At 38.3% G+C, this 12,879-nt stretch overlaps 1 protein-coding gene across 1 annotated transcript in view; it reads right to left on the bottom strand.

Annotated features, from left to right (window-relative positions):
• Nucleotides 1-12,879, bottom strand: part of dikar — a 293,245-nt gene that overhangs the window by 20,590 nt on the left and 259,776 nt on the right. The window contains exons 11-12 of the mRNA XM_067145083.2: nucleotides 10,709-10,970; nucleotides 10,446-10,619 (exon numbers count right to left, since the gene is read on the bottom strand). Coding sequence (XP_067001184.2) covers nucleotides 10,446-10,619; nucleotides 10,709-10,970 — 436 coding nt within the window. The remainder of the gene's footprint in view (nucleotides 1-10,445; nucleotides 10,620-10,708; nucleotides 10,971-12,879) is intronic.

Genomic DNA, 12,879 nt, shown 5'->3' with positions numbered 1-12,879 from the left:
AATAATAATAATAATAATAATAATAATAATAATAATAATAATAATAATAATATTAATAATAATAATAATAATATTAATGGATTTATGTCTCACTAACTACTTTTATGGTTTTCAGATATGCAGAGGTGATAGAATTTAGTCCTGCAGGAGATCTTTGACGTGCCACTGAATCTACTGGCATGAGGCTGATGTATTTGGGCACCTTCAAATATCACTGAACTGAGCCAGGATTGAATCTGCCAAGTTAGGATCAGAAGGCCAGTGTCTCAAACATCTGAGCCACTCAACCTGGCTAGTAATAGTAGAAGACAGAGAATGTTTCTGTTGATCCCAGAAACAAACTACCAAGTCATTTGTTTTTTTGCACAACTTTGTTCAAACTTTCATCAAATGACATGATGTGCTACAAGATTCTGGAAATATGGGCCAAATCCAAAAGTAATTACATACGAAATCTTGTCTCTGTTATTCAGAAAACATTATCTGAAACATGTATGTTGCATTTCCAATGCTTCTTACTGTAGAATGAGACCACTTTATTCATAGCCCATATAAATTCAGCTTTCATAACATCATCACTATTTAACAAAATGGCTTCGGTGAGCATGTTTCAGGACTCTTTTCAACTGAAGCTCTAGAGGATGTAGTAGGAGCAGGTGTTACCTCCTCATTCAAGTCATTTTTAATTGAAACTTCTGGATTTAATGAAACTGTTCACACTCCAGTAAAGTAAGTTTATTTTGTTGCCTTGACACTAGTGAGGCAAAAAGTGTTATGTTTTTTCTCCTTTACCATGTACTTTAATATACAAAATACGACTGGTATTAACATCGGTCATTTCTGCACGCATTACACCTAGCTTTAAATGTATTATTTTCTACTGGTCTAAGCCACATTTTCCAGTTCTTTGATTCATCATGAAGACACTTTAACAGAGCACTTCCTACGCATCTTTACAACTTGACCTGAAGCTTTTGAACTTAATTTTATATAGTCTATATGCAGATGTCTGTGAGTGTTAGATTCAATCAAACAACATAACTTCACTTCAGCTTTCAGTACCTGAAAAAAAAAAAAAAAAGAAAGATATTATAAATAAGCCTACATGATGTGAAAATTCTACTTAAAACAAAATAAAAAGTATAAGTAACAAGCCTACAAAAGATAGTGGGAACTATACTACCCTGCAAGTCCCTGAAGTAATCAAATTTTTTTTTCATTGTTGGGGAAAATTACAATGTGCCACAAAAATTAAGGTAAAAATGCAATGGATACAAAGAATCTACTTACTGGCATTTGACTGTCTCCATTCATTTTGCTGATTAAAAAAAAAATCATGACCTGAAACACAATTTCATGACTTTCATGACCGAACACTCAAATTCAGTACTCTTTTAATGACTTTCTTATGACTGATCATGTATCGATGACTGGCATTGGCTGGACTAGGGACCTGCACTATGACAGCCAGATAAATGTGCAGGTCAAACTTATGTGACAGACTGCACATTCATCCAGAAGTTGAAAACGTGTATTACGACATATGTTTATAACCAATCTGAAAGAATATTCTCTAATTTATTATTATTATTATTATTATTATTATGTGCGTATGGACCCAATGGATCACGCAAAGCTCTAACGATTCTGTTTTCTGAGTTGCCAAACAGCTCTCATCCTTTCTCCGTGGATCCTTTTTCGTTCTTCTGTCCACTTTGCTCCAGTCTTCTTTTTCACTTCGTTCTCTGGTTGCACTTTCCATCCATTAATTTTTTCCTATAAAGGTTTCTGTCCGCGGTGTCATTTGGGTTTATCTGGGCTTTTTCCAGATCCTTCTTCACTTCTAGTACCCATGAAATATTTTTTAGATGTTCTATGTAAGAGAGAATCTGGTGTGTCAGTCTACTTGCCGGCAATCTGTGGACGTGCCCATAGAATTTCAGACGTCTTTTGTGGATGTCTGCTGCAATGTTGGAATGCTCTTCTGTCTCTTTGCGTGACCTCAGTCTATATCCATCTTCTGTTTTTCGGGGGCCGAGAATTTTCCTCAGGATTCTTCTTTCTCCTTTTAAAATGTTTTCTAGGTCACCTTTCCCGTTCAGTGTAAGGGTCTCACTGGAATATAAGACTTCGGGCTTTATTACTGTATTATAGTGTCTGATTTTTGCATGGCGGGACAAGCACTTTTTATTGTATATGTTGTGAACCCTACCGTAGGCTTTCCGAAATTTTTGTAGGCAAATTTTCTGGGCAGCCTTCTCGCCTCCCGTTGGTTCAAGTATTTCTCCCAAGTACTTGAAGTGTGGTACTCGGTTGATTTGCCCATGTGTCGTGTTCAAATTTTGGATGTCAAATTTTGAGCAGAAGAACTTGGTCTTTTCAAAGGAAATTTGTAGGCCAACCTTTCCAGCACATTCGCTAAGGGTTTCAATTTGTTTAACGGCTGTGAATACATCATCTGTAAGTATGGCCAGGTCATCTGCAAAAGCGAGGCATGATATCTCAATACCGTCTTTGGGTCGTCCTAGTCGTATGGGGCGCCAGTATCCCATGTCTTTCAATACCTTTTCCCACTCGCAGATGACTTTGTCTAGGACGAGGTTGAAAAGAAGCGGAGATAAGCCGTCACCTTGTCGGACGCCAGTTTTAATCGGGAATGGTTCAGAGATCTCCCCCATGAATTTAACTTTGGAGAAAGTGTCAGTGAGTGTTGCCTTGATGAGGTTGAGGGTCTTGGAATCAAGCCCCAGTTCCTCAAGAACAACGAAGAGAGACTGTCGATCAACCGAGTCGTACGCTTTCCTGAAGTCAACAAAAATGCAGATGACCGGTTTGTTCCTCAATGCTTTGTATTTAAGTGTTGTCTTCAAGTTGAATATTTGTTCTGCACACGAGCGACCAGGGCGGAAGCCTGCTTGATATTCGGCAATACTTTGTTCAAATTGTTCTTGCGTTCTCTTCAAAAGGCAAGCTGAAAGAATTTTGTAAGTCACTTGGAGAAGAGAAATGCCCCTACTGTACATGATTATATTAGGGTTATAGTTTTGATCAACTAATTGAATAATGAAACTGTTTGTAGCAGCAGGATTTCCTCAACAGATGGTATAATGGCTTTGAAAGTTCCACATTACAATTGTTTCAGTGACTGAAGTTCGAATCTTGGCCTTCCAAACATGGTACAGTTGAACAGTAAATAGTCCACTGTTTGAGAAGACCACAAAAGCACAAGTAATTGCCTGCAATATCAATTTTAAAGCATTCAAATTAGCACTTAAACTTTCCATGGCTGGAGAGAAACTGAGTGAGAATGAATTCAGGCACTAATGTTTTGCACTGGAGTCGGCTATATATGTCAGGAAAAAATAATTCTCTTGTGACAGACCCTTTTGTACTTGATGTCCAGAGATTGTTCCACTGTCTTATTAGATTTGTTTTGATTTTTTTTTTTTTTTTGTTTGTTTTTCGTCGCACCGACACAGATAGGTCTTACGGCGACGATGGGACGGGAAAGGGCTAGGAGTGGGAAGGAAGCGGCCGTGGCCTTAATTAAGGTACAGCCCCAGCATTTGCCTGGTGTGAAAATGGGAAACCACGGAAAACCATTTTCAGGGCTGCCGACAGTGGGGTTCGAACTCACTATCTCCCGAATACTGGATACTGACCGCACTTAAGCGACTGCAGCTATCGAGCTCGGTTTGTTTTGATTTGGGCTTTTGCATAGCGTGGGGGTAAAGTAAAATAAATGGCATATGACTTTTAGTGCCGGAAGTGTCCGAGGACATGTTCCGCTCGTCAGATGCAGGTATTTTGATTTGACGACCATAGGTGACCCGCGCGTCGTGATAAGGATGAAATGATGATGAAGACAACACATACACGCAGCCCCCATGCCAGAAGAATGAACTAATTATGGTTAAAATTCCCAATCCTGCCAGAAATTGAACCCGGGACCCCTGTGACCAAAGGCCAGCACGCTAACCATTTAGCCATGGAGCCGGACAGTGTGGGGGTGAGTTGTGGGTGATTTCTATGTTTGATGAGGAGGCTGCTTTCGCAACTGCTGTGCTGTAGATCTTATAGTAGCAGCTGACATTTTTACAGTAAGTTGCTTCCATGCTTGTGATTTGACAGTTTAACACATTGGTGATGGGCTCCAAACGGAGGTTGCTACCCCTGGTTGACCGGACAGTTCAAGCTTGCAAGAACAAAATTGCACTGCTGCACTCAAACTACTGTAACTCAAAAAGTATTCAAGATATCAACCTCAAACATGGAACATATACTAATCAGATTACTGAGTAGTTCTATATGGTGAAATACCTTTCAAAGCAGTACCCTTTGTGAAGAGAAACCTACATTACCTATGTTTAAGTCTTCATCAGCTGTATCTGAGTCACTGCTCTATTCCAATACACAAGACTGTTGCCCACAATTTGATGAAAAAGATTCAAAATCACTTTCGTCACTTTCGTAATCTTTAACAACATTAGAAATAATTCACTGTCACTCAGTACATCCGATAACCAGTCTCCACATAATTCATCACAAATATTGGTATCCATTAGCAACTTCATGTGCTGTGCCGGCATGTTGATATTATTTTGTTAACTACATGAACGTTTAAAGAAAGAGAAAAAAAAAAGAAAGAAAGAAAGATGCAGCTTCAGCTGCCTTACACTATACTGTACTGTATATTCCATGACTACACTGTTTGAAATTTATAATCTCGTCCCCAGATAGTAGCAACAATCAAGGAAACGTGAGATGCATAGAAACGAGACTTCTCGGGTCTAAGCACCAACTGCTCAAATCGGTGCTCTATGATCTTTCTTTATTATCTTAGGACTGTGTGACAACAGGGTAATTCTTCCGTAATTCATACACGTTCTCCTACTCCCTTTCTTACACAACAGTATGATCATTCATTCCCTTCTTCCAGTAATCTGGTATTGTGTTTTCTTTCAGATTACTTCTAGTGTTCAATGCAACCACTGTAGGCTTTCATGACTGCTGCTTTGATCATATCTGCTGACAGTCCATCTATTCCTGGTGACTCCTGTTTTCATGAGTTTCAAGGCATTTTCTGTTTCTGCCCATGTAATGGGGCTTTCTTCTTTTTCTTTTATTTCATTAGATTAATCAATTTCATTCTCTTCAATCTCCCCATTTAACAGCAGTTCATCTCCTCTCTTATTTCTTCTACATTCCAGAAAATATCCTCTCTGGCCGATCTTCTACTCTTCAATATTCTGTACATTTTTTTTTTTTTTTCAATTTGTTTTACATCACACTGACACAGGTAGGTCTTATGGTGACGATGGGAAAGTGCTAGGAGTGTGAAGGATGCGGCTGTGGCCTTAACTAAGGTACACCCCCAACATTTGCCTGGTGTGAAAATGGGAAACCATGGAAAACCATCTTCAGGGCTGCTGACAGTGGGGTTCGAACCCATTATCTCCCGAATACTGGATACTGGCCGCACTTAAGCGACCGCAGCTATCGAGCTCAGTACAACATTTTCTAATTACCTTTGCAGCCCTTTTTGAGTGTTTGTGTGAATGTCTTCCAGCTTTTTAGAAGTGAAGCTTCCACGGTGTGTAGAATTATTTAGTTCTTTTTCCGGATTGAACCGTGTTGTTGTTTTCTATACATTCCATACAGTTACAGAAAACAGCACAGTTCAACCTGGAAAAAGGACTAAATAGTCTCACTATATTTTCTTGTTCAAGGTCAACTATATTTTAAAACTATAAGGTTGTACGTACAGCAAGTACAAGAAAAGCACCCAGAATAAGAGAGTCACCCATGTGTTAAATAGACCACAGGATTTGTTTACCGAAAGTCTCCGTTATTAACTGCAGGTTATTTTGTAGACAGCATGGTTTTTCCATAGCTGTCCAAACTGAAAATATATAGTGCTACAAATTGGTGCAATGCCATGTTCTAAAATATCTTCCTCAAGCTACAATTTGGCACGTTTTATTGCCCTGATACATGAATTTTAAAGAAATTTGTACTTTGAACATACTGGCATAAAAATATCTGCAGAAATTTGGAGGAAGGTCCCTTTTGTCACAGGATCAGTGTAGAGCTATAAATGAGACCAATTTCTGGCTGTACCGGCTACTTGCTATTTTGAAACTTATGAGTTGAGAAATGCACTTCTTGCGACCACTTTAAAATCGGCTCCTTCTGGCAAGCTGATAATATTAATTACTAGTATTCTCTTAATAGTATTGAGCTCATCTGTAATATTGTAGTATCATTTGATATCAATACCTCTTGAGTACTGAGGTATCAAAAGTATTGAGAACCCATCTCTAAAAATAATACACTACGGCAATAATCACATTTTAATTTCATAACCATTCTGTACTACGAAGTGTATTTCAGGTATATGGGTAAGTGTCCTTCAGCCAAAAAAAATCTGGTCAGCCTAATGTAGTTATAGTAATCTGAAATGCATCCTACCATTCCCCTCCTCCAACATCAGAATGGTTTCATCTGTGAAAAGTGAAATAACAATGCACAAAGGTGTATTGTTTTATTGTTAGTTGTAATTGTGAAACATGGATTTTCAATAGTAGTATACATTAAATTCTTTCCGCATTTGAGAAAAAATATTTTCTGCGACTTTCACAATGCTAATGGCAGAGCACAGTGTCTCTACGATAGCGAGATCAAAAGGCTTCGAGAGGCATTATATTCAAAAAAGTCTCGATCTTTTTCGATTAACAGGGAATTGCCTATTCAGAATTCATTCCTAGGAGCAAAACAGAAAACAATGATATTTTATGTTGGCTATGGGAGTTTATCAGCGATAACCATCCAGAGATGTGACGAAGTGGCTAACGGCATCTTCTTCGTGACAAAACGTTATCATGTCAGCCCCTGTTATCTCAGAGTTTCTGATCAAGCATGGAACTTCTGTGGTACAAAATCCTGCCTATTCACCTGACTTAGCTCCCTCTGACTTCAATGTCTTTCCAAAAACAAAGAAACATCTGAAGAGAAGTTATTTTGTACCAGAAACTGAGGTAATAGCAGCATCATGAGGTATTGGTTGATACCTTCAGTTACTTGGGATTTGGGATGTGTAGTGTCACAAGTGGGACTATAACAGAAGAGATCCATAACAGCGTTCAAATGGCAGGAAGATATTACCAGAGCACAAGGGATATAGTATGGAATGAAAAGATGTTATAAAAAAGTATTTTGTTCCTATTCTGGCATATGAGGCAGAAACATAGACTCCAGCTCCAGAGAGGAAGGTAAGGTTGAGGGAATAGAAATTCAGTTCTTTAGAAGCATTCTTAGAAAGATGAAGAAAGACCATATACAGAACACAAGAGATGTGGGGAAGGCTGGGGAAAGAGAATTTACAAAACAAAATAGGGACCAGTAGATTGATGTGGTTTGGCCACGTAGGATGGATGGAAATAACAAACCGAAGATATGGAATGGAAAGTGACTGGAACAAGACCAAGGAGGAAACCAAGGAAGATGTGGATAACCAAAGTAGAGGAAGCAATGGAAGAATAGGCACAAAGATGGTGGTGGTCACTGGTCCATTATCCCGCCCAACAGGGAGTCTGATAGACTGTGCAAACGAAGAAGTGACATATTACAAGAGATTGCAAAAGAAGGTTTCCAAAAATGCTTCCAGAAGCTTAGCCAACGCAGGCAGAAGTGTGTAGTCTCCCAAAGGAATTTTGATACTTGCCGAGACCTGACTGCACCTCATCAAGGGGAAACAATGGTGGTGATGATAACTGCTTGTCAAAACTTTGTAACACTTGTCTCTACCCTCCTGCTGCAATGCCCTGAAAACAATTAAAAGCTAGCACACACAATATGTCCAAGCATCCACACTTTGCATGTCTCTATCAAATCTTCCAATGAGTTATATTTTTCATTTAAAATGAAAATGAAAGTCCTTTAACATGAGTAACTTTAAACACTGAATGTTTCACCACAGATCTTTTAAACAATGACATCATAAGACACGGAGTGCCAAATAGACCTTTTTCTGTCCTTCAAAAACTACCCTGACTAGATTTGAATTATAATACCGATATAGTTGGTCCGTGTTTGGACATTATCAATTTTCCAGTTAACTCATTCCTGGTTGCCGGCATTTCGCCAGTGTGCTCAGTTGGGCTTATCAATCGGTAAATAGCACATCTATCAAGACGGCATGGCTAATGCACATACCGTGGAGGCCACTGCGCAGGCTACTTGGAGCCAATGGCAATGCCAATGCACTATGAGAGACTTTTGCCTCATTTTCAAAAATTGATGCTTGCCTGGCATCAGATGATAACCAAAGTAGAGGAAGCAGTGGAAGAATAAGCACAAAGGTGGTGGTCACTGGTCCATTATCCCGCCCAATAGGGAGTCGGATAGAGCGTGCGAACAAAGAAGTGAGATATTACAAGAGGTTGCAAGAAACATTTGGCAGATTTGAATTGGCAATATCGGATTCCGGAGGCCGATGCTTTACCACCGATCCACAGAGGGAGCTAGTGCTACTCTACATCTGTTTCCGGCAGCTTTCATTTTACTTTGTCACACTATATTAATTAAGTGTATTGTTATCATAACGGTTTCTTCCTTCCAGTAATAATTTTCTCTCACAGATTAAATGAATTTTCAACTCTAGATCTTTCTCTGCTATTTTACAACCATAATAGGACCAATGACTCTCCAAGATTATTAAATATGTGAGGTTCTGATCCCTAAACAGGCTCACAACTACACTGACAACATTAAGAGAGAAATATAGATTACTAGTGGCCTATCGCAGCAACAGCTGCTAATAAAGACTAAAAATGAAACTGACGCACCGAGATAAGTAAATACCTATGTCACAACTCTGACCCTGTCCTTTGTTAATGGTCATTGTGAAAGCAAGACATAATGAGAACTGCCTCCTTTTAAATTTGAAATGCACGTTACTGTCAGTGGACACCAAATCAATCCTAGGTAGATAAATTACCTGATTCCTGGAAGCACCTGTCTTGACTTCTGTCAAACATTTCTCTATCATATGCACTCAACCAAAGGCCATGTGTGCATATTTCTTATAAGTATTACAATTACACCAAATTTCAATTTTAATACAAGTGGAGGCATTCCAGATGGCATAATGGAGTGTAGGTACTCTACGGGTATGCTACTTATGAAATCTGCGTCAGCATCACCATCTGACAACAGAGTATCAACACCTTTTGTATTCCTTAAAGCTTCCTGACATTAGGCGAAGAACGTCTTCATTGAAGAGACTTACAACTGTTCTGTTATAGTAAGCTAAAGAATCAAAGTTTATACAATTGCCAAAAATGTGCCTTAACAATGAATCGTTACTTATGAAGTCACTGAGAACCATCATTATGTAGTTTCCTATTTAACTTTCAATTTTATTATTTCCTCATTGTAGTAACCACGCCGCGAGTTCCTTATCGGAAGGTTTTGCACGTGTATATGTTTTCAAGTCCAATACCTTCATTTTTGGCCATATTTGAGCATTCTGGATACATGCCTCAATTACCTGAGCTCTTTCACCTTTGGATACCTCAGAAAGAACTTGGTGAAAATCTTCCCCAAATATGACAATTTTATCACCCATTTCTTTTCCACAGCTCATAATGTTCTTTAGCAGGTGATAAATGCAATTTACTGCTAATGCACGTATCACTGAAGCTTCATCAATAATAATTATAACAACGGCTGACTTTTGCAAAATGTCTGCTTCTAAGCTGTCCCATTTAATACACGAAACTGAATTTTCCGTTACCGGAACAGGCAAACCAACAGTTTTGTGAACTGTCTTATCGTCTGGTATTAACAAAGCTGCAATTCCTGTCCATGCAGCAGCAACTGCAATCTCACCTCTGCTTAAACTTGAATAAACAAATGTTTTCCCACAGACTCCCAGAGTTTCTAAAAGAAAAATGTTCTGACTAGATTTCACAGAGCCATATGTCAGACTAATATAGAAAATCTGCATAGACAACTTATATAGAGCCATTTACCTGCGAATACAATTAACTGCAACGACCTAAGCATCATATTATTTAAATAAATGACTATTTTATGCAAATAAAGGACTTAATGAAATAAATAATACTTTTTCTAGCAATCCTGAAACAGAGACCTTTCTTTTGACGCATAACACACAGGCATTAGTATTGCAGTTTTCTCACAATATTGTATTACACGTTCAAATTATATAACAGCCGACTTTTGCAAAATGTCTGCTTCCGAAGAACATATAAAGAACAAGACACCAAAGTAAATTTTCAGTGCAGACTGTGCTACAAACAGTCTAAAACTAAGCAACAAACACAAGAAATGGAAATCCAATTTTACTATAAGCAAGATAATTGAATCCTTTTTTTAGTGTGTGCAATATATCTAATACTCAAAAGAGTATTTTGCCTTACCTTAGAATCCTTTGTTCGTGGTGGTCGATCAAGTTTAAGGTTACGCCTATACTCATTGTCGATACGAGATCCAACCACTTCATATTCTTCAGCACCAATGAAATGTGAAGGTGAGTTACTAGCTGATGAAAATTCAGAAAAACGTGGAGTATCATCCAGCCATTTATTGATGTCCTGTGAGGATAATAAAATGTCAATTTATTATAATTATAGAAAACAACTTCTGCACATACACAGCTATACAATGTGTGGTAGTGTCTTACTTTAAGGGTCTGCTCAGTGGCAAGTTCAAGTGCTTCTATGGCTGCTGCATTCTTAATTACTCCAGTTTTCTTTTTTCTTTTCATGCTATTATTGCTGTTTTGGTGTTTTGAATCAACTCCATCCTTGGTGCTACTTCCTTCAGTATCTGGAGCTTCTGGTACAGGTTCTTCAGATTTTTCCTCAATTTCCTTTTCATGCTCAGGTTCGTTCTCTTCAGCAATACTTGATGGAGGTGAAGGTATGCTAACAGGAGTTGGACTTCTGTAACAGTATTAACATTAACATTATTATAGCCTGGCGAGTGAAAATGGGTAACCATGGAAAATTGAGAGAAAGAAGAAGAGCTGCTCGACTAAGTGGTATGTTCCGAGCTGTCAGCGGAGAGATGGCGTGGAATGACATTAGTAGACGAATAGGTTTGAATGGCGTCTATAAAAGTAGGAAAGATCACAATATGAAGATAAAGTTGGAATTCAAGAGGACAAACTGGGGCAAATATTCATTTATAGGAAGGGGAGTTAGAGAATGGAATAACTTACCAAGGGAGATGTTCAATAAATTTCCAATTTCTTTGAAATCATTTCGGATAAGGCTAGGAAAGCAACAGATAGGGAATCTGCCACCTGGGCGACTGCCCTAAGTGCAGATCAGTATTGATTGTGAACCATCTTCAGGGCTGCTGAGCCACTTCCTCCTGAATGCAAGCCGGTAGCTACGTGACACAAACTGCACAGCCACTTGCTTAAATCTTTTCAACTTATGTCCTACCGAATTGCTTAAAAAAAAAAAAAAGAGGAAGTTACAACTCACAAGGAGAGGAAGTGAAAATGGCAGGAGTTTAGCATGCATGACAGTTTTAACATGAACTAAACTATGGTAGTAGAAAAAAGAGAACTAAAAATGTTAAAATTAAACATATGAAAAATGATACATTGAGAGAAACTATCTATCAACACCTTTAAGGCTTCCACTGAAGTATTGCTCACTTGATAAATATTACTGGTATCACCTTCCCTTCAATGAGTTTGCAACAATATAAAAGGTACATAAATATTTATTGCTGCAATGCAATACTGCCACTTTACTGAATACAACTTCTGCAAGTGATAGTAGATGGTCACGTAGTATCAGAGCCACAATTCTTCCAACAAAATGAATTGATATCCCTCGACAGATGTATTACAGAGAAAACTATGGGCGAGATTATTATTCATGTAGACAGTGATAGCAATGAAGTGGAAAATGAGGTTGCAGGCAGTGATATGAAAAAAAAACCCACTAAATAAAATAGTGATCATTGCAATGATGATGTGTACCAGTCCAATCTTTTAACAGAAAGGAGAAAGGGAATGATAATACAAGTGTTTAAGAAGGGGGACAAGAAAATATGCAGTTACTCTTGAGGAATTATTGCATTCATATCACAAGTTGCAAAAATAATGGAAAGGATAATAAAAGGGAGACAGAGAGGAAAGGTGGAAGAACAGACAGAAGAGGAGCAATATAGCTTTAAAAATGGCAGATCAATGGTGGACGAGACATTTTTGGAAATACATTGGGAGTATGGATAAGTTAATATTACATTTCTCAATACAGTAAAAGCATTAATTAATTAAAAATTAATTTCATTCCTCTCACAAAACACAGAGACCCCAGCTGCAGAAAAGAAAGAAAATCAGTTGAAAAGTTCTGAGGAGAACTAGAAAAGACAATGAACAGGATACCGAAACACCACATAACAATCCTAATGGGGGACTTCAATGTCCAAATCAGGAAAGAGCAAAAATTCAAGTGCATAGTTGGGGAATATCCAGTCCACAAGAGAACCAATAGAAATAGAGAGCAAATGATCGATCTATGCATAAACTACAATCTAGTCCTTAAGTCCAATGCTTTTAAACACCTGTTCACGAAGGCGAAGACATGGAGGTGTCCGAACACCATGTTAGGGGAGTTCCAACTTGACCACTACGAAAGCAGCTGGTATAGATGACATTCGAATGAAGCAAATTACAAATTTCAGTCCATCAACAAGAGGATGGATCTTGCAGCTTTTCAATACCTTCATCAGCAAGTGCCAAATACCAAAGATAAGAGCACAGTAATAGCTCTCCTGAAACATGGCAAGGAAGCAAAACATCCCAAGAACTACAAACCCATTAGTCTTCTT

Source organism: Anabrus simplex, chromosome 4 (genome assembly GCF_040414725.1).
Source record: "Anabrus simplex isolate iqAnaSimp1 chromosome 4, ASM4041472v1, whole genome shotgun sequence".
NCBI lineage: Eukaryota > Metazoa > Arthropoda > Insecta > Orthoptera > Tettigoniidae > Anabrus > Anabrus simplex.
Note: the sequence above shows the minus strand (reverse complement) of the source record. Positions and strands in the feature narration are given on the sequence as shown.